At 41.0% G+C, this 22,619-nt stretch overlaps 1 protein-coding gene and 1 long non-coding RNA gene across 6 annotated transcripts; one reads left to right on the top strand and one right to left on the bottom strand.

Moving 5' to 3' along the window:
- Positions 1–861: 861 nt before the first annotated feature.
- On the bottom strand, positions 862–22,534 carry LOC124068872 (polyamine-transporting ATPase 13A3-like). Of its 5 annotated transcripts, none has more exons than XM_046407391.1 (34): positions 22,111–22,534; positions 19,150–19,219; positions 18,309–18,482; positions 17,781–17,960; positions 17,551–17,621; positions 17,339–17,422; positions 17,112–17,181; positions 16,875–17,009; positions 16,624–16,696; positions 15,884–16,015; positions 15,061–15,228; positions 14,779–14,936; positions 14,412–14,600; positions 13,902–13,963; positions 13,140–13,290; positions 12,340–12,462; positions 12,192–12,209; positions 11,471–11,621; positions 11,140–11,260; positions 10,276–10,400; positions 9,332–9,492; positions 8,719–8,850; positions 7,724–7,803; positions 7,578–7,620; positions 6,871–6,980; positions 6,637–6,733; positions 5,974–6,046; positions 5,694–5,871; positions 5,200–5,381; positions 4,782–4,870; positions 4,452–4,532; positions 4,107–4,202; positions 3,509–3,677; positions 862–3,390 (listed from the first exon to the last, which is right to left on the bottom strand). In XM_046407391.1, coding segments are annotated over exons 2-34 (3,729 nt in total). In that variant the 5' UTR covers positions 19,201–19,219; positions 22,111–22,534; the 3' UTR covers positions 862–3,388. The 5 variants fall into 5 exon arrangements, with proteins under 5 accessions (XP_046263347.1, XP_046263348.1, XP_046263350.1 ...); XM_046407392.1 differs by having other exon boundaries at positions 863–3,677; positions 5,694–5,755; positions 5,843–5,871; XM_046407390.1 differs by having other exon boundaries at positions 875–3,677.
- Positions 11,146–15,214, top strand: LOC124068877. The gene is made up of 4 exons (XR_006844989.1): positions 11,146–11,300; positions 11,409–11,519; positions 14,743–14,853; positions 15,079–15,214. It is a non-coding gene; the product is annotated as an uncharacterized LOC124068877 (long non-coding RNA).
- Positions 22,535–22,619: the final 85 nt, after the last annotated feature.

The raw sequence follows: 22,619 nt of genomic DNA, 5'->3' as shown, positions 1-22,619 counted from the left end.
CTTTGGCCCAATCAAGGCTGAAAAACCAGCTATAACTCAGCAACGGTTTGGCACCTTCACAGGCCACAAAGGTGCATTAATGCTGGTTTGTACTTAGATAGCAGAATCACCTTCACTATAGATTGTGGACCAAAATGTGAACCTCATTTTACTGTGATTCTGATCTGTAAAGTGATATTGTAAGATATATTTGTGTACTTCTTTTCTCTGTGGTCACGCCAGGCCTCTGAGTGCAGCTCAGCTTACCTCAATGCAAACCCTGCAGCCTCAACCATTAGTTTGTTTAAAGCGCTGAATATCGCACAGGGTCCTCAGGGGAGAACGAGAGAGGCAACCCAGCAATGTTGTATGGCCCCACACTAACAAGTGTCACAGTGATCCGGGCCAGTCCTCCCCCTGTGTGAACCCCATGTGAGAGGCGGCTCCATCCATGCCCCTGCCACCTCTGCACAAGGCCCTCCATTGACTTCTAACCTGTTGAGGGACCACAGGAGACAAAGAGCCACAGGGCGGGGCCCGTCCCTCCGACAAGCCTGTGAACAAACGTTAACACGGCTGCAACTGTCCACCCCCTGAATCACTGAATTTATTGACCAACCACAGAGCCCATTCAGTCCGGGAAAGACTGATAAAGGAAGGGGGACAGGGACACCATGAAGGCCCAGGGAAGGAGCCCATGCTTTGGGGACAGGAGGGAGGAGAGGGGCTTTGTGACCGTCTGGTGGGTCACAGACCTTTTACCAGACGGGGTTGTCTTTGTGTCATCTGTAAAATGAGGCCAACCGTAAGTGAGCATCAGGTTGGCCTTGTGTCCTGACTATTAATCAAGACGAGGGCCTTATGAGTGTCCAACAGCCTTCACAGAAGCTGCAGCAGATTGAGTTGTGCTTGCGGAGTTTGTGAAGATAAAGTGAAAGCCTGTGGGTGAAAGTGAAAGTGTGTTGGGTGTTAACAGACACATTCAGAAATCACCTGAAGCAAAAACTTTTATTGCAGAAAGGGTGTTACTGTGGCTGTTGCTCTACAATTTATTCTAATAAGGTCTGATCTCTCTGTGGGGACTGTTGTGAGTAAAGAAACAGTAAACAAAGACTGTGTGCACAGGGCCAAATCTTGAAAGTACAAAACCCAGACAAAAAAACCTATGGGTAAAAGAGAAAGGAGATGAAGTCCAAAATGTTTGAAATAGCACACGTCTGAGCACAAGCTTGAGAAAATCTTTTTGAGTGAGTAGCTAGCTGTGAGAAAGAAAGGCTGTGTGTTTTAGCTTCTTTATGTGTTTCCACCACTCTCCATCTGTTGCTCTACTGATACAAAAGGAATACAGCGGAGTGTACACAAAAACCCATATTGCTTTGTGGAGAGGCAACACTTTCCACGAAACTACATGGCAAACACCGATCGAAAGCAAGACATCCTGGCTCTGCACACATCAGTGTTTACCAAAAAGATGATCCGTTCAAGTCAGGGAGACACACATGAATTCATGATGCCTCCTCATCCTCATCATGAATATTCCCAAAAAGGCTCTTCCCTGATCTGTGGGAGATTCTTTTCTTTTTGGTACAAGCGAGGAGCCCCTTCCCTTTTTCACAGTCCTCCCTAAATCCACCCATTCACTGCCTATAGGACCTGATCTCCACATGAAATGATACCCCTCTTTCTCCTTCATTCTCGCGCCCTTTAAGCGCCCATATGCCAGGCAGTGAGGAGGCTGGGAAAGCCCATAATTGATCAGTAAGTCTTAGCTGAACAAGTGTGACCAAGGTCAGCCCCCCACGAAGCACGCAAGAGTGGCTTAATATACAGATTTATTGGGAAATGTAATGGGAGTTCTGCAGAGCAAACACGGGGATATTCATTGACAGACACTGAAACACTTCTGTCACATTGTAGAAATAAGAAAATAAGTACAAATACTGTATTACAATTTATAAAAACAATTATAAAATGTTTTATAGCAATAAAGGGAATACTTAAATGACTAATTCTCAATTTTTTCACATTTATCTCATTTTTAAACCTTTACTAGAATAATACACAACAGCTGTAAATGTTTACATAAAAATATGACATTGAAATCAAATGTTAAAGACAACTGTAATTAAACTGGCACAGTAGCAAGCATCTCATTGATTAATGATTAATTTAGATTAATTTAATTGCTTTAATTCATTTATTAAAACATTACCAGCTGTGTACAGTACCTTAGTGATGTTGAATGGTGTAATTAATTTTCCTTTCAAACATTTCATTAAAAAAAAAAGAAAAAAAAAGAGTAAAAAGATTCTGTCACCCATTCAAGACGCGAAGAAATATCTCTCATTAACCACTCTTGCTCTCTCTTTCTCACAGCCACACAAACTGGAACTGGCAATTAAATTTTTACAACAAGGGAAACAGAAATCTCTGCTTTTCTCTTCCACGGGAAGAATTTCAGCCAAAGTAACTCTAAGACAAAAAGGCAGTCGTGATATTTTTTCTGTTCCCAGTAATACAACAGTACCAGTTAGGTTCATAAAACCGAAAAAAGCACACTTATGGTCATGTCTCTTTGAATTCATATGACCTAATTATTTTCTTTTTTTAATGTTTATGAAAGGCTGTGTGTTTTTATTCACACTTCATCCAGCGCTTTTCAAATCAGACCTGAATGAGCAACAGCAGCCAACTACTGTGTCTGACATGTTTGAGCTTTAGTTCAGTGTAAAACCATTTCATTTTTCAAATACTGGCTCAGATGACAAAACCAGTTTAAAGCAACAAAAGAAACCATTCTCAGTGTCCAGTGTTATAGTTGCTTTTTGTATGGTATAGGCAGCAGAGTAGTTAGTTTAGCTAAGCATAAAGAACGGAAACAGCCAGCATGGAGTCTGGTCATCACCATGAGTGTCAGTCACTTACACTTACTGTCACTTACTCAGGAACACCTTGAATTCCTTGGCACAAATGTGAAATGAGGTGATAATTCTAGTTACACTTGTGTTTTAGTATAGATTAAACAAAGAGGATAAAATATGTGATCTTTAGAAGATTAATACCTTTGGATAGAGCCAGTCTAGCTGTTTCCTCTCGCTTCCAGTCTCTGTGCTAAGCTAAGCTAACCGAAAGCTGCATTCATTTTTCCTGTACAGATATGACAGTGGTATCAATCTTCTCATCTAACGCTTGATAAGAAAGCAAATAAGGATATTATTCCTTTATCAGCTAGCTTTTGATAGAGGCCCGTCTCAAGTTTCAGCTGTGTGACATGACAGTACGTTTACAAACCAAGTGCAGTGTCTGAACCTTATGTATGAGCACTTAACATGTCAGTCAGTCGTTACAGTAGGAGGCCTCGGCTTTATGAAGCTCCCGGATTGGTCACTGGTGTCCAGCAGGCTCAACATCCTATAAACATCGTCCTTCACATGTTATGGCTCAACACAGGCAACATTAAGGTTTGTTGTTTACAATTAGCCTGTGTAACAGTGTGCTTGTTGGTCAGGCTGGTGTCAGAGGGGCTTACAGATGTGGGACTGTGGATCGTTGGCGTAGGTGACAGTGGAGGGTCCGGGGGGCCAGTGGGCATCATCCTGCAGCGCCAGGGCCAGACGCATGTAGTGCATCCTCGGGGGCTTATTGCTCCGACAGAACAAGCGGGAGAGGAAGGATGGGCCCCAGCGGCCATTGGCCTCCTGAGAACACGAAGAGTAGAGGAAAACTGTTAGAGTTGTTAGTGCTGTTACTATATTATCATTGCTGAATGCTTGAAGCATTTTTCTGTTATTGGTAGGAAATATTGGGATTGATTAACAATTTTAAGTCAAGAAGACAACTTTTCAGGCTCTGGTGTTGTGGTCGTTCAGAAGAAATGTAATAATGCCACTTAATGCATTAATATTAAGAGTTTTCCTATGTTCATTTTCAATTTTGGAAGTTCCTGTTTCTAGTGGGGATTTATTGCCTGAAAATAAACCCAGAAATGACAGTTGATGAATTCAGGAGATGAGCCAGAAGAGTTGAATTAAATTTTCAGAGGAATACCTGCAGCAAGAGAAATAGAGACTTGACAGTTAATAATAATACAGGCAAAAAAAAGAAGAACAAATCAAAAGCTTGCAAACCTGTGGTGTGTCAGCAGAGGGGGACTCTGATTGGTGATGTCCCCCCTGACTGTCTCTGAAAACTAGCCTCCACAAGATGATGTCAAGGATCAAAATCTACGGAAGATTTCAGTGGGAACTTGAGAATCAGCTGAACACAAAGATTGGGTTACAGCCACAGAAACACACAGAGAAATAACTTAAATTAAAGAATGATTTATTGATTTTGTTCATTAAGCGGTGATGCACTTCTGAGCACTGATTCAACAGAGAAAAAAAAATCAATGCATGCAAATCACAGTTTTCTGATTTAAAAAGGAGATCAGTCAAAAAGAGCATGTAGGGTGTGATGTCTCTAAAGCGTACCTCCAGCATGACAGACACAGCTGCATTCACTATGACAATGATGACCAGTGTGACGCGCCAGTCGTGGGGAACACACACGATCTGAGTGGAGGCAGAGCAGCAGGAAGGCGCTGAATGCAGCATTGCACACACACACATGCACACACACATACACACAGTTTCCACCAACTTCATGCAACTTCCCAGCCACTGTAACACCTTCTTTAAAATGGAGCACAGTTTCTGTTTCTACTCTTTAAACCTAAAGCCACTAAGTCTAATATCACTAACACTTTTCAGAGCAACCAGTGAAACAACAGCATTCAAGACAAAGAGAGAAACTAAGTTTACCTCCAGGAAACTGTCGATGGCAGGAACAGGATACAGCATGATGAAGAGGAGAAAAGCATACAGGCTGATGCAGGACAGCATGAATGGCCCTTGTCAGAAAAAGATACGAACATTCAGTGACACCATGTTTAATTATTAAATCAAACTATTTTCATATGGGAAGGGATTACTGACGGCAGAGCAAACAAAAAGAACACATGCACTTGGGAAAATAAAATTACAGCTACAAGTTTTATCAGAATTAGATTCTATCAACTTCATTTTTAAGTTTCTACATTTTAGCCTTGTACAACACCCCAATTCAAAAAGTGCCCAAATGTGGCTAACTTAAACTCAGCTCTGCGCCAACAATAATTTTCATTCACTTCTTTTCATTCACACATTGCTTTGACAATTGACCAGCACTAAATGATCTTACAGTTCTTGTAGCTTGGCTGTCTGAAGGGCCTCCCCTTGGAGAAAACGATGGCCACAACCAAATACTGGAAGGAGGAGACGTAGAAGAGGCTGGTGTTCTCGTAGTTCTTGATGTTTTTGTGGTCCTGGGGGGTTGTTACGTTCAGGCCGTGAGAGAGCCTGGAGCTGGAAACGTTACAGGCACTACAGCAGAGGAGGGCAGAGGAGAAGCAGACTGTTAATATAAAGCTCCTCATTCAGAAAGCACAAACCCAGAAAGAATAAGAAAAACAATTTTCAAATCCTCTCAGACGTTCTTCATCCTATCCTCTTGCTTACACGATATAAAATGTGTCACTGCATTTAACTAGACAGATAATACATGAATAAGAAAAAGGCAGAGGAAAACTCAGTTTAATGTTTCTGTCCAGGTGACAGAAGACAAAAGACCACATAAAGTAACATATTTACCTATTAGTAAATTTACTGATTCTTCATTTGGGAGGTGCTACTCACTCTGACTGAGGTGTCCACACCTCATACCAGCTCTGCTGTCGTACTAAGAGAAAGGCCAGGACCTGGAAGACCAGGCAGGTGAGTATCTGGGTAAGAACCGAGCAGAGCAGCGGGCCGGAAATCAAACTGGACGGAGGGCGGTGCCTCACCAACTCCTTCCACGCCGAGTTCAGACTCACTGAAGACGGACACAGACCATGAAGTCGTTATTTCTGAATCCTTTTATTAAACCCTCTAACTCAAACAGTGATTCTGTTGGACTTCTCTTCATGCCACTCACTTGTGAAGACAATCACGAGAATGATGACGATGTCGATGAAGAGGAACTGGAAGTCTCCCAAGTTGCTGAGAATCTAAAATATTAAAAACAGTCACACAGCAGTAGATGGCTGGATCTACAAAGTTTAAATCTGTAAGACTCCCTGACTTCAGCTCTCACGTAGATCAACGTGATCACACATGACATGGTTTACTGATAGCCGTCTCTCACCGGGGAACAAAACGACTTCACTTTGTGGTCGCTGCTTTTGTTTCACAGCCAATGGATGGAAACCCCTGCTTCTATTTAAGCCTCAAACTTGCTTCTAGTGGCTCCTCACGCCTTCCTCGCTCATGAACTCTCTGAATCTCACGTGGGAACAATACCAGCGTTTCTAACTCCATGGCACTGACTGACCATACAAGCTAACAAATGCTGGATGTCTAATAACATACGAAAAAACATGTTTAAAACACCAAAAACATGAATTAACACAGAGGATTTTGTTCATGGTATTCATTATGCAGCTGGAAACATCGAATATAGAGGAGGAAAAATAAACTCTCACTGTAAATCATGTTTTCCTTTTTAAAATAAGATACCCAGCTGTATTCAAGGTAAATCAGATAGTATTTGGAGTATTGCATTATTCCAGATGAATATGAAGGCCAGCAGTGTATTTACCGAGTAGAGCAGAATGACACTGAGGTACTGGATGATGCTGTAGAGAGCCATGAACTTGAATACGCAGAAGGATGTGATGAGGGCAGCTCGGCCCTCTCTTTGGAAGGTAAAGAAATCAGAGATAAAACGAATTAGAAAGCTAAATATTTCATGCTTTGTTAGTGTGATTAATTGTGAAATTCTCTCCTCTGGACTCCTGAAATCCCTAAAAGACCATTAGGAGCGAGCTGCTACCTGATAAGGTTGGGGACACAGGAGATGTTTGAGGTGGAGGAGGTGAAGGGTGAAGCAACAGATGCCTCCAGCTCAGACAGAGAGATCCCACTGTGAGCTCTCTTCAAAGCCTGAAACACAGAGAGAGAGAGAGACATTAGTTTAAATCATTTTTCACTCAAATATTATCAAGAGGTGGAAGGTTTCAATGTTTTCATGTTAGTTGACTAGCCTGATTTTTGAGACATTTACTGCATTTTAGCTTGAAATATTTTACATTTTTGATAGTAGAAGTCAACAGACAAACAACGTTTAACATGCAGCACATGTATGTATAATAAACTCAGAAACATTAGATTTTGTTAGCATTTTTTCAGTCAGCCTAGATATACGACTTTCAACTTTTAAACTGCCCAATAAATTCACATAAACTATTGCTTAATTGTTGGATATTTTTTGTAATTTTATTAAAATGTGATTATGGAATTTTGTGCAAAGGATCTGCTTTTACAAAGCTTTTTACAAACCAGCTGGTGTCATCAGTCCGGTATGAGATGTGACAAAGCATATTGTTTAACTTTTAATTAATTCTGAATGTTCTGAATCAACCTGAAGTGATGGATGATGTGAACTATACCCAAAACACAGAAATACTCTAAATACACCTGAACACACACAGAGAAAATGCTGTGACGTGTGTATTTTAAATGAATAGAATCCACACTTACTCCACAGTCATTGGCGCCATCACCACACATTCCCACAGTGTAGCTGGAAGGTAAACAAAGGGAGTAAAATGTGTGTATTTGCTAGTGATGATGAATCTGTAAAACAGCAGATTTAAACTGAGGCCACAAACAAAAGAGGGACTCACTCGATGCTCTGCAGCACTTCCACCAGCTGAGTCTTCTGGTCTGGAGCCATGCGGGCAAACACAGTGCCACTCAGCACGAGCTGTGGCGCCCCCATGTGGACAGGCAAAGAATTACAGTAACATCAAAAGCAATGTTGGAATGTGTCTGAGTACTTGTACTCAAGTACTGTACAGAGCTTCAGATTCAAGGTAGTAGTTTATCTGAGCTTTTGGTTTTAATGTCATTTGATACTTTAACTCCACTACATTTCAGAGGGATATATTTGACTTTTCTTGAGTGTTTTTTGCACAAAACATATAAAGTGCTTATAAAATATGATGATTTGCTAAAATCGCGCTGTGCTTATTAGCAGAATTGAAACTCTGTTGGTCAATTGACAGGAAAATAACTGCCAACTGTTTTCAAAACCATTACGTCATTTTTCATGCATCAACGTTTCATGGTTCCAGCTTCTCAAATGTGACGATTTACTGTTTTTTTAAATTATTCTAATAGGTTTTATTTATTTGTAAAAATGTTGAAGTTTGGACTGTTGGTTGGACAAAACATTGTGAAGGTGTCGCTTTGGATTCTGGGTAAATATTACAACAAATCTGTTTATAGAATTTTAACCAAATAATCAATCAGTTATCGTATAAAGTAATCAGCCTATTCATTCAGAACAAAAAATAATCATTAGTTCCACTTCTTTTACATTGATACATAAGTAATAATAATTTAATGATATAATATTTAATAGTATTACATGCAATTTTATGCAGTAAGTACTTTTACTTTTTAAATTTAAGGTACATTTTTGTGAAAGTACTTGCCTACTTTTACTTAAACGTAAATTTTTCAGATTCCCTCCACCACTGTCCAAATGACATGACACCAGTGACAGAAACCAACCTAAACCGCACACATTCATCTATGCACATATGCTTTAAAGCTGATATAAACCAAATACTCATCTGAACATATAAATGTTATGTGTCCAAAGATGAGCCTGTACCTTCTGGACAAGTTGAGGGAAGTGCTCAGTGATCACAGCGAAGGCTTTGCCGCTCACAGCAAAGTGATAGTTTTGTTCCTGCTGAACTTGCTTGTCACATGCCTCCTCCTCCTCCATGTTTATCTCCACCATCTGTAAGACAGAGGATGAGTCAGTGGTCACCAGAACACCAGAAAAGAAAATGAAATTGTATTGTCTTGCACAAATAGTGGAGGATTTCATTTGAAAATATTTTTTTGTCGACTCCATCTTGTGCTCTTATCTGCATGTAACACGCTCTCCAATAATGAATACCGTGTGTGACTTCCACACTGGGTTTAATCAGACTCTGCAGTGTCAATTTCTTCACTTCAGGCATGTGAGAACAATTCTGTTTGTTCTTGGGACACAAATAACTACTAAGATATACCTAAACAAGCAGGTCTTAAATTTCACTAAAGCAAACAGCAGTGGTTAAGCAGGAGTGGGAAATTAAGTGTTTGCCCTGAGAGAAAAGGGGTAACAAATATTCTCTACAATGAACAGAGTGCAGAGTGTGAGTGCATACACGTTTATTAGGTTTATTGATACTGACATAACCATTACTCAGTGGCTCTTACGCTTCCTGTCTCACCTGATTGTCCTTGATGGCCTGAGTGTTTTCAGTGTAACACCATGTGATGCTCGCAGGGAGGAAGTCCTTAGGAGGCTCAGCGTCTACTATAATGACCTTCTCATGTGCACGCACCATCCCACAATCTCGAGCCACGGATATCGCCGTCAACATGTTGTCACCTGGCAAAAGATAAACGAGAGAGGAGGGGAACGAGACTTTTGAATTCATTCTTTATGTAGCACATCAGGCAACAATGCCATGATAACATAGGCAGTGCTTGAAGTGAAAAAAAAAAACTGCACTCCCCTAATGCACACACGTATTGGCTTCAGCAACTCATTAAGTATTACACTGTGAATTTTACAGGGAAAAAAGATGCTGAGAGATATTGCTGATGTTCACAACACTAATTTATTTAACCACAAGGACAACCATTTCTTTTGTGTGTGTGTGTGTGTTGCAATGAAGTTAGCTGGCTGGCATATCATTAGTTCCTACTTTTAAGGAAGCACCATTCACACAAAGCACATCACACAGCGAAGCACAATCACCATTTTTTTATTCACAGACTTAGTTATTAGCGTCATCCTCTTCAAAAAATGAAAATTCAGTCATTATTTATCCAGAAATGTTTTGTGGACTTAGAAAGTTCACCCAACTGTTGCGTGAGCATGGTGGTGAGTAAATAATGACTTAATATTCATTTTAGGGGCAAAGGGTTCCTTTAACTAAGCTAGCAGCCAACAGAAAAAAGCAGGCAATCGAGGTGAACGTGGCGTACAGCCTCCTGGGTAATGCAGTTTGTTTAGGGCCATTATGAATCTCCAAGAGAACCTGGCATGTACAGGCCAGAAAAGAGTATGTGCACAAGAAAAAGTCATGGTACACCAAAGAGTAAATCGTACCACTGAATACCCTCCCATTCGAGCACCCAAGAAAACAATAACGGTTAACAGATTTACCTGTGACCATCACAGTGCGGATGTTGGCTTGTCGTAATTCACATAAAACCCCGGCAGTCTCCTTTTTTATTTTGTTCTGCATAATGACCAAACCAAGAAACTCCATGTTGGTTTCTATCAGGTCCCTAAAAACGACAAAACATACATTTCACTAGTATAAAATAAAAAAAAAAACCACACAATTTATTTGTCACTCATGCTGTCATTTTATAAAATCAGACCTCAGAGAATGAGACAGAGTAACAGAGAACGAGGACTTAACTTTTGATTTGAAATCATCTTAATCTTAAATCTGCGACTGTAACTGCTTTACAGGAGGTCAAGAGTTAATTAATTAATTTTCTTTCAGCCAACGTGCCTTGGCAACTTCTGCTTGAATGGTTTCCTACATTCACCAGAGTGAAGGTCATCTTTGGTAGGTAACCAAACAGTTCAGGGGGTCAATCCCTGACTCGTCACTCCCTTTAACTCAAATAGCACCAAAGCTATGCTGCATTATCATAAGCTGAGACTGCAGCTGGTGGATTTGTGTTTCTAATGCTTTCTCCCTGCTGCTGGTGGTGAGTTCAGCTACCAGCTTGGAGGTTGATTCAGAGACACCAAAAACATCACCTTTGCTCGTGTTTTAGGTAACTGGATCACTTCATTTGCTGCTGTAGCAGTAACGTAAATATTTGGACATTATGTCATTTGGTCTGTCCAGTTATCAGGGGGACTATGTTCTCCGGGCATTAATTAATTAATAACAAACTACACTAACAAAGGGTAAATATTTAACAGAGTTCCAGTCTTACAGGGCAGGGCATCTCTGTAATGTCCTGCCAATATTCCCATATTCTGAGGACAGTGTTGTCTGTGAGTTACCTGGTGAGGCTCTGGACTTTGTGCCAGGAGAGTTTGGACTCCAGCTGACGATGAGCCAGGGCAATAACCCTGAAGCCCTGCCTGGTGTAGGTCTCCAGAGTCTCTGTGAAACTCTGTGGGACTGAAGAGAAGAACATGCAAGTCTGGCTTGTGATTTTTAGGTAAGCAAGTATTTGTTTATAGGCAGGAAAGACACATAGAGACCATGAAGAAAGACACTGAAAGCTTCTGATTTTAATTTTACTGTCACTTATTTTGTGAAACTTTAGAGACATGTCAAAGTAATGGATGAAATATCAAGCCGAAGCTGACACAGAGAGAAATGGCAGACCTGTGTGCTGTCTGCAGAGGCTGGTCACAACTTCTGGTGCTCCTTTCAAGTAAGCATCCATGTGTTTTTCCCCCAACCTCCTGACCACCACAGTCATCCTCTGCAGGGCTGAGGAGAAAGGGAACTGACGCACAATACCAATCTCATGGGGCTGAGAAGCAAAAGACATAGAAAAAAACTGTCTTAATTCGTTGTTCAGTTGACATTTTAGGAAATTCGCCTCTCCTTCTTGCCAAGTGTCACATGAGAAGATTGTTAAAACACCTGTGTCTTCATGAAAAAATATCTCTACAACCAAAAGCAGAAAGACAGAAACAAGCAGAAAAGGCCTGAGCAGTAATAAATATCCGGCAACAAGCACCTGGAGTCTTGTCATCACTGTGAGGTTGCTGGGGCAACAAGAGGGGACTGCTCTTAACCAAGAAACAGTCTAGCATATAACCCCTGGTACAACCACAACTTGTTGTTTTTATATTGTAATATATATATATATATGATGTGTTATTTTGTGAGGTTTGTAGATGTTTCTTTAGGACAGAGCCATTCAAGCTGTTTCTAAGCTTAGCTAAGCTAGCAGCGGGCAGAAGCATCACATTTAACATACAGACATGAGAGTGATATCAATCTTATCATCTATCTCCAACTCATGTGATTACGGATTTTCCCAAAAATTGTTCAACTATTTGCTTTAAGAATTATGACTTAAGAAGAAATAACTTACTGATAATTCAGACAGCTCCTGAAAAAAAAAAAGAAGGATTGAATGATATTATAATTCTGCGATCAGGTAGGAGCTTAAAAAACATATTTATTGATAGACATTAACAAATACACTGATCGCAAAATAATAACGTGGAGAGACAGTGTACCATGTTCTGAGTCAGTGGATTGTTCTGATTGGCTTCAGGGATGGCGTCCTTTGGAGGTCTCACAACTGTGGGCATTATGGGATTGTGGAGTGCAGTCTCTTCCTCTGTGGGTTCCTCTAGGACCTAAACAAAAGCGAGGTCACATAATATAATAAAGTATCCAGACAAACCTCTTTATGGGGCCATTTTTCAGGGGCTGGCATTACTGGGCTCCAGTGCACAAAGCAAAGTCCATAAAAACATGTTGGATGAGTTTGGTGTGGAAGAATTTGACTGGCTCACACAGAGCCCTGACGTCAACCCCATCAAACATCTTTGGGATGAACTGGAATGGAGATTATGAGCCAGGACTTTTGGTCCAACATCAGTGCCTGAACTCACAAATGCTCTACTGCATGAATGGCTGATAATTCCCACAGAAACACTCCAAGATCATGTGAAAAACCTTCCCAGAGGAGTGGAAGCTGTTAGAGCTGCAAAGCTGTCTGTGTATTTAGAATGTGGTGTCATTTAAGTCCCTGTTGGTGTGATGGTTCAGTGTCTATATAATGTATTTTAATTGTGTGTTGAGCTTTCACACTCCACTACTCTAAGGTTACTGATTTAAAAAAAAAATCAACCTCAGTCCCACAATTCGTTTGACAGAAAAGAACCACTTCCTGTGGTTCATGGTGCATTGGTCCCAGACTTGAATCATTTTACCCAAGAACTGAACCTGCTCTGCCAAGGCAACAAGCACGGTGCTGCATAATTCATGACTATAAGCATGCTGGGTGTAAACACTGAAAATCTTTGCTCACCCAGCCTGTAGCATTGAACATCTTGAGGTCTAAAGGGTCTCCGGAGAGCTCGCCCTCTATCTTGGTCAGTGAGTGGCAGGTGGCCATGCAGGACACAAATGCAGAGTTGACCAAACTGTCTTTAGCTGCATCAGACTCTGGAGGAGAAAAGCTGTAACAGAGAGGGAGGATCTCACCCAACAGCTGGTCTGTTTGTGACTGCAACAGGACAGTCAAAGAGTCGAAACATCCTGTAGCAAATGTTAATCTGCACAGAAATATGGTGTTCTGTTACTTATTTAAAAGTCATAGGCTCTGTGAATATGTGTCTTTCTCCAGTGTTCTCGGATGGTAGGTGTTTCCTTTTCTTTCAAAAAATAATAAGCTGAGGGAGAAACTGTTCATGGGCACAATAGCCAGACAGGAATATCAATGTTTGGCTAATCTAGCAAGTAAAATACCTGTAAAATCATCACATTCATACCAAATTGATAATGCAAAATTTCTCACAACATCCTGAGAAAAACAGAGATAATAAAGAGACTATATTACATACAGTATAAACATAATGCCAAAATCTCTGACATACTTTAGATGGTTTTACAGCACATTTTGTCACATTGTCCAATGGGAAGTCTTGAGTTTGAATTACGTTGGTATGTAAATACAAAAGACTAAACAGGAAAGAAATCCAGCATGCTGAAAGGTGGATTAATAAATTAAAGATCATCACGACAATATTAGCTGACGTCACATCCCTTTGGACTTTGTTGGCTCTCTTACCTGCCACCTTCAGCTCTGTGAATACCCCACATGTCCAACCCGTCCTCAGTCAGAGTACCAGTCTGAGGGGAAAAAATACAAACATAACATGGTACGGAGCACACAAATGTATCAAACCAGGCCATACTAATCACACTTAGGAGCAGGAAATCAATTCTAACTTAACCACAGCATTAACATATTTTAAAAGCATTATGCTTGACCTTTTTGCCAAATGGCATCATAGTCCAACCACAACGCTGCCTCAAGACATCATGATTAATTTTAAACACGAAACTATGAAATTGTCAAATGAGAATTTGCACTTGAACTGGAAGTGGTTTAGAACCCTTCATAACTAATTTTCATGCATTGTGACAATGGATTTTATCTAAGTCAAGCAGTGCGTTCCCACAATGATCCTAAGATACTTGATGGTAAAAAAGTTGAAATTCTTTTTTATGACTACTTTACGATCTACTTTATTTCCTTGTACTCTTAACAATCAATCAGCTGACAGCTGTGGTTTACCTTGTCAAAGCAAACCAGGTTAAGCTGGCCACACATGTTGATCCTCTGAGGGCTGATGCAAAAGATGCCAACCCGCTTCAGACGCCGCTGTGCATACACAATACCAGCTGTCATGGCTGCCGGTAATGCCGGTGGTACGGTGATGGTGATAATGTCCAGAGATTCAATGATGATGGTTTTAGCAGGAACCTGGATGAGGAAAGAAAAGAAAGGAAATGCAGCAGAAAACAGTCGCCATCAAGAACGATTTCTGTAAAGATGATCCATCCACTGCATCTATGGTACATAAATTAAACAATACAATTTGATTTTCTTCTTTTATTTCCGAGAGGAGACTGTTACTTCACCTGCATAAGAGCAGTGGTACCTTGTTCATGATACTGAGGATGATGGTGTAGATGAATCCAATCCCTGCCACCCCCACCAGACACAACAAGAACAGGTAAGCATCGCGGTACAGCTTGAAGTCTGTGGGTTTAGGGTAGAGGATGGAGCGCACAAGTTGGCCTTTCTCCGTACTGAAGCCTGTGGGTACACGAAAGAAATTATAACTGATGAGTCTGTACGCTACAGCTGAAGCTAAATTATCAAAGCTTTCTTCACCAAGGCTTAAAGTCATTATTTCCCGCTCTGCTTCTCTCTGTCTCACCTGTTCTGACCACAACAGCCTTCACCGGTTCACCAGCATAGAAGCGGGTCTGGATCACCTGGGTACCACAAAACAGGGTGTGTCTCTTGTGCTCCTCCATGTCGTAGCTCTTGGCTGCCTCCGCACCTGAACTGGGCAAACTGGTCTTGGTAACTGGAACGCTCTCCCCTGAGAGATGGAGGGAGAATTAACAAAGATCTGGTAAAAAAAAACACAGCTGAAAAACAGCTGCACAAGTGTAACTGAAGCAATTAATGACCCAATATATCGCAGAATACGGAACCAAACAGATAAGTTGCAACGGGTAAAAATATTTACATTATTGTTCACAGCTTTAGTTTAATTCTGCCTGGAACTGATGCTCTGTTTCATACTATCACTATGTTCTGTGTGTGTATGTCTCAGAGACATAGATATCTAATAAACCAGCTAACTGTGTTGGATTACCTTTTGTCACTGATATTATATGTAGTCGTAGCTGTTGTAGGACTAAGACTGAGCAGCTGGCTGTACCAGTGACTTGCATAAGTCAAAAGTAAAATCTGGGCAGCACAAAACCCTTCCAGAATAGCGATCAATCAATTTTGATATACATAAAAGAAGATCAGAAGATAAATAACGAAGACTTTCAAGCATGAAAATGTATTCTTGACCTTGGAAACAGCAGTTCTCATTTTTAACTGAAGTTCCAGTTACATTTGGCCAGAAAAATGGAAAGAAATCAGCTGATGAAGACCTTGTGATGCAGTGAAAAGCTTTGGAAAAAGTCAGTAAGTAAGAGGAATAGAACTGCTGAGCACAAGGAGCTGTGTGGAAACACAACCTGTCAGCATGCTCTCATTTACGATACAGGTTCCTTGGATGAGCGCAGCGTCGCAGGGCATGATTATCCCATTGGCTGGAATAACAATGACATCACCAGGCACGAGCTCTGTTGACATGGCGTGTTCAGTGTCTAGGAACAACATTAAGAACAAGGGCAGTGAAAATCAGATCAATACCATTATTCGTGTATTATGAAATAAATAATCAGCAGCTGCAACAGCTTCCACTCTTCTGGGAAGTCTTTCCACAAGATTTTGTGTTTCTGTGGGAATTTCTGTCCACTCATGCAGTAGAGCTTTTGTGAGGTCAGACACTGATGTTGACTAAAAGGCCTGGCTCACAATCTCTGTTCCAGTTCATCCCAAAGGTGTTGGATGGGGTTCTTCCACACCAAACTCATCCAACCATGCCTTCACAGACTTTGCTTTGTGCCCTGGGGCACAGTCATGCTGAACAGAAAAGGGCCTTCCCCAAACTGTTGCCACAAAGTTGGAAGCATAACATTGTTCACAGTGTCTTGGTGTGCTGAAGCATTAAGGTTTGCCCTTACTGGAAGTAAGAGGCTGAGCCCAACCTCTGGAAAACAGCCCCATAAAGACTACTGTCTGCATACTATTGTCTATATGTATAATAATAGAACTAATATACATTAACTCTATACATACAGTTATGTTATAACTCTAGTTTTTCTTAATGTTGTCTGCAGCTCTTTATTATATTGAAAAGGTGAAAACCTGCCTTTATTTTCTCTGCATACTGAAACACGGACCACGCTGTGCGCTGCCACCATGTCATGTAGCATCACATATTGCTGCAATAAGAGAGACGCTGGGTCAGAGAATGGAGAACAATACTTCTGGAAACACACAATAACACACAAAATGCTGGGGTTTTTTTACTTTTCAGGAAGGATTATTATGAAAGAAAAATTTTAAGATTCTGTGCATCCCCCCACAAACTGGTATTACTGTGTGATCTTTGTATCTCACCTTTTTAATGGTATACAGAGAGGTAGCTATTGAAATGGCAGACATGATAACTATGGCTGTAGCATAATAGTAGTACTCTTCAGCACTCCACAGAATGACACTGAAGAGCTGGAAGATGTAAAAAGGATTCAAGACCTGATGGAGTAAGAGAAAGAGACAGAGAATGTTATTATTATTGCTGGTAAGTTCTAACTGAAGGTATCCGATTTGATGTTACTCAAAGGGCTCTAAACTCACTTCCTTTATGAGGAGCATGAACAGAGAGGGCACCCTTACAGCAATCTCATTCTCCCCAAAAAACAATGCCCTGAGAAAAAAAATTTTAGACAATTAGGAGCTTTAATAACGTTAAATGGGAATGATGCTTCCTTCACGGTCAATACGACAAATCAAAGCTTTTTTTTTTATAAATACTGTAAATAAGATAAGAGAACAATGTGTAGGGAAACATGAAATGTGTGTACCTGTACTCCTGCAGAGGTTTAGACAGCCCAGAGCTGTGGTCAGAGTGGATGCTTGCACAGCTCACCTTTACATCCTCCAAGCCTCTAGAAAAGCCACATCATTCATTTAAACTGTGCACAGCAACACATATGAGTATGATGCGTGCAGGACTAACTATACAATTAGAAATACTTCTTTATCACAGCACACTGTTTGTCAGAGGGACTCTTACTTATAAAATTCAAAGTTCTGTATCACATCATTCCAGTAGTATTTAGTGCTGTGGTGAGTGAAGTAGTGGATCTGTGAGTGGAGAAGCAGAAGGGGAGGAGGTGGTCAGACACGCTTCAAAACCAGCCAATCACTGATCTGGACTTTCAACTTCAAACACTTGTCTTCTCGAAAATTAATTAGCTTAAGATGAGGAACCGAGGGTGAAAAAAAAGTTTCCCACTGTGGTACCTGCACAGGCTGTTGATGGGCAAATTTCCCGCGATGCTCCTCGTGGCCGGCGCCGATGCCGTGCTCGCCGTCTCCGTTCAGCAGCTGAGCTGTGGACTGCAGATCCAAGCTGTCGAAGGGTTTCCTCCCAAGAGCCATCGTCACATGTACTTTGGCTCTGAACCACTGTCTGAACTCATCCTGTGATAAAAATGTACTGTAGAGACTTTTCCATGGCTGCGAGACTACACTGAATTTATCAGTTGTAGCAAGATACAGTATATGTGTGTGGATGATTTGTGAGGTGGGAGAGCAGTTCATTCAAAATTGTGTAAAGGAGGAAATGGATTCACACGCATACACGAGGCACAGTAAATATAATCTTCTTTGTTTGTTTACACTCACAGATGGTTGTACAAAGTCTACACGGTCGTACATTTATTTTCCTCACATGAAAATGACATAGAGAAAACTTTGATTACAAATGAGCTGAAAAAACTGAGTTAATTGTGAGGAAAAAGAGACAGCGATGTGTGTTGTTTTCCTGACCGTGGTCCTGAGCAGCAGTGTGTGTGCCTCCCTCAGCGAGGTGTGTGTGCAGGTGCCCTTGACGCCCCACTCAGGCAGCCAGTAGAGCAGCAGCAGCAGGAGACCCCCGGAGCACACAGTACCAACTCCCACCAGGATCATCTTCCACAGACAGGGCCGGTAGCCCCACACCTCCTGCACACGAAGCACTCAGGTCAGCATCAACAAAGTGTTCGACCATCTCTTAGTAAACTTAAATGAATGATATTACATTCACGTTTTTAACTTTAGTGAATTTTTGAGTGTATATGAAGAAAGCAAAAACAGATTAAACAAACGAGACAAAAACAAAGAAGCCATGGTTGTCTAAGAAGGACATAAACAAATAAAGTGTCTTGAAATTTAGATAGCAGTTAGTCCAGAAACACTTTCCACTGTGTTGTAAATCATCCATTTCTCCCATTTACTAGACTTAGACTTAGACTTCACTTTATTGATCCTATATTTGGGATGACTATATCAGGGAAACTGAATTTTAACAGAAACATTTTCTCTCACGCTAACCTGACAGGTAAATTTTTGCACAGTATAAACTTGTCTTATGATTTCTCCCCTTTGTCTCATAGTAGGGCGCTCAGTCTTGTACAGATGTCTTGTTATTGCCTATTTGCTCATGATCGACAATATCTTGGCTAAATATTTATCATTACCAAGGACATTATCATTTATATTTTCATGATACATAACCTGATATTCCATAGGAAGGTCTTTGATTGTAACATGCATATTTTAGTAGTATACACATGTTACAAGAAGCCGTACAGTCCCTTAGATTTAGGTACAGAGCCAAAGTGATACTCACCATCTCGTCCTCTAGACCCTGGTTTATAATCTTCATCTCCCTCGTCTTCATTCTGTCAGAAATGTAACAGCTACAAAGAGAAAGAGAGGTCACTTTATTCCAACAGGTGCTTTACTTGCAGAGGACTCCTTATCACAGACGTTGAGTCAGTCTGGTCAGCAAAGATGTTGCAATTTCAATCTGCGTCATAAAAGGATTCAGTTTCCTGATTTCAGGAGCCAAATAGCCCAAACAAGGAAAGGATGTCAGTGCTTCATTTGATTTCTATTATAGACCTTAATATTCATCACTAGAGACAAACAGAAGAAGCGGAGTGTGTTTGTGTAGCATCAAACATAGAAACAGGACATGTCAAATTTATGAACTCTATGTACAGCCTACAGCAGGGAAAATCCTCTCCTGTTGGTAAGTCATGAGCTGTCTAAAGCAGAGAGGGGTCTCTCTTTAAAGTAACAATCTGAATGAGCTGCAGCACTTAGCCGCATCATAGCAGCCATGTGAAGACACACGGGCCTCAAAGCCTCTGGGCAAGTGGTGGAACGTAACTAATTACATTTGGTCAAGTACAAATTAGAGAAACTTTTACTTGAGTCCTTTCTTTTCACAAGATTTTCCACGTCTACTCCACCACATCTCGGAGGGACATACTGTACCAGCTACAAAATTTTTGCACACAAGACATACGAGAGGTTAAAAGGTGAAAAACATTTCATCATTCCAGCTGCACAAATGTGAAGATTTCCTGCTTTTCCTTTAAATTAATTTAATCGTTTTAATCTAATACTTTTGAGGTTTGGACTGTTAGTTGGACAGAACAAACATGGTGAAGGTGTCTCTTTTCTCACTATTTTTAGAATTTTTATACACCAATCAGTGTTGAGTAATGGAGAAAATAATCAGCAGATTGAATGATAATGATAATGAAAATAATCATTAGTTCCAGTCATTAGTCCAAAATGAGCTTCACTTCAACTACAACCGCAAAATCCCACTTTAACCTTAATACATGAGTAATAATAATGGAGTTATATCATACATAATATAGCATAACACTCACAGGGGGCCTTTTACTGCATTGAGTTCTTTTACATCAAACATTTTAAGTACATTTTTACGATTATACTTGGATAGTTCAACTTCAGTAACTTTTCAATGCAGGACTTGTACGGCATGGTATTATTACTTTTATTTAAGTGTCTAAATACTTCCTCCAATACTGCTCTGCTTTCATTGAAGTTTTTCCTTATGGTGCTTTGCATTGCTGACTCATATTTTCATGGAACAGGAGATGAGATGAAGACTGAAATTACGGCCGTATGTCTTCATCTTGGCTTGAACGCAGATGGTTTCTTTCTGCATTATTTCAAAAAGCTTGTATCAAATCCTGCACAGTGATCGCTGATTCACCCGAACAACTACTTCAGTGGTGCTGATGAATGATGCATTAGGGGGGCCTAGAGGTTGGAGAAGAGGCTTGTGATCGAAGGGTTGCAGTTCAACACCCCCCCGGACTGGCAGGAAAACATTTGTGTGCGGTGGAATGATTGATCAATCCTCGCCCCCTCCCTTAGCCGGATGATGTACCCTTGAGCACTCAACGCCCTTCAATTTGCTCCCCGGGCACCTGAAATGGCAGCCCACTGCTCCTGTGTGTTTCACTACATGTTGCATGTGTGTGATGGGTTAAATGCAGAGAAGAATGTCAGCGTATGTAAAAAAATGTACTCATAATAAAGGTTTGAAGTTTAGGCTGTCCAATCACACCAACAGCTTCACGGATAGCTTTAGCGAGATAAAGTTGTGCAATGTTTAACCATGAATGATTTGTGTGAAATAGTGTTGTGGTGTCAAGCTCTCATCCGAATAGGCTGTAATACGTGGAAACCTTTGCACCAGGTCCACATGTTTTCCGTCCAATAACAGTCACACCTACAACAATGTTTGACTAACAGTCTGTCTGATCTCTCAATAAACAACATATATGCAGGTTATTTTAGAACTTTACAACACTGTGATTTTTTCCTGGCACTTTATCCACAGAAAGAAACTACGCTGACTTTCTTTTAAAGGAGAAACACATCAATTCAGTCTAGATTTTCCAAATATTGACACACAGTTAAGTACTCATCTACGTTTTTGTCCCATCACAGTAAAAAACTATGTAACCACTCAAATCAGCATGATAACCGGAGGTGGCAGCTTTATCCTGTGGGGATGCTTCTCTGCAGCAGGTCCTGGGAGGCTTGAGGATTCGAAAGCGTAAAGTGAACGCAGCAACCCCTGCTGCAGTCTTGGGATAAGATTTATTTTTCCAGCAACGCAAATACGCAAAGAATAAAACTTAAAGCCACTGGGAACTAAGTTTTAAAAACCCTAAAGTCCTCGAGCAGCCAAAGGAGGGTCTAGATTTTAACCCAATCCAGGATTTGTGGAAGGAATTCAAATTTTCACTTCAAGCAGGTTCTCTATTACAACGTGACAGATCCTTTTACATAAGCTTTGCATAGAGGAACTGGCTGGGTGTCACAGAATCAAGTTGTGAAAGCCTATCCACATAAAAAATAACTCTAACTCTGGGTTTTAACTGATTTACAAGTGCGACTTTATAGAGCAAACTACACTTCAATTAAATTTAGACAGATTTCACGTTAATACCAAACATAATTCAAAAGTTGTAAAACAATAAAACAAAGTCCAAGACGGTGGATACGTTTGAACAAGCTCCTTTTACCAACTTGTGCTCGGGAGACAAGCACTATCACAGTGAATAACACAGATGTCCACGCTGCTGAACACCGCTTCAGCACCAAATAACGACTGTGAAGCCATTTCACTCGCAGTTTGCACAATTTGTTACAAAGTCGCGTAATCGTTTCGACAGTTGCAGCCGAGCTGTGATGAAGCTATTCACTATTCAACACGGTGTAAATAAGCACACATAGACGATTATTAACCACTTACCGACGCTCCTTATCTTCCCTTCTCTGTCAGCACATCAAGCGTTGCATAGTCAGGTGAGTAAACCGTTAAACAGTCGTTGCATTAAGTTTGCTCGGACGTCCTGTGCGAACTTCTACCGCCGAGGACCTGACAACATGTGTGTGTGCAGACACGCGCCAACACAACAGAGATCCACGCTGCGCGCTGACCGGACCGTCCCAAACCGGTCCATTCAGAAGGAAGTGGGGAAAACAGGATGTGAGGTCATTACAGGACACCGTGTTTGGGCTGAAATACCTCAAGCTGCAACAAATCGACGATGTGTGGGAGCAGCAGTCAACCTGCGAGAGAGGAGAGCGTCAGAGTCTCCCGTTAACCCCATCGGATCTCGCAGTAGGGCGGTTTTTCAGGATTGGCGCGCCGTTGAGCGCAGAGTATGGGGCGTTTAGCTGCGACTGTTTTTTCAGGTGAGAACAAGTTAAGTGTGTGACTTGGCTGAGTTTCCTCGGATAACCTTTTGGGTCCTTATC

This window comes from Scatophagus argus, chromosome 13 (genome assembly GCF_020382885.2).
Source record: "Scatophagus argus isolate fScaArg1 chromosome 13, fScaArg1.pri, whole genome shotgun sequence".
Lineage (NCBI taxonomy): Eukaryota > Metazoa > Chordata > Actinopteri > Scatophagidae > Scatophagus > Scatophagus argus.
The sequence above is the reverse complement of the archived record's forward strand: the minus strand, read 5'-3'. Positions and strand labels throughout refer to the sequence as shown.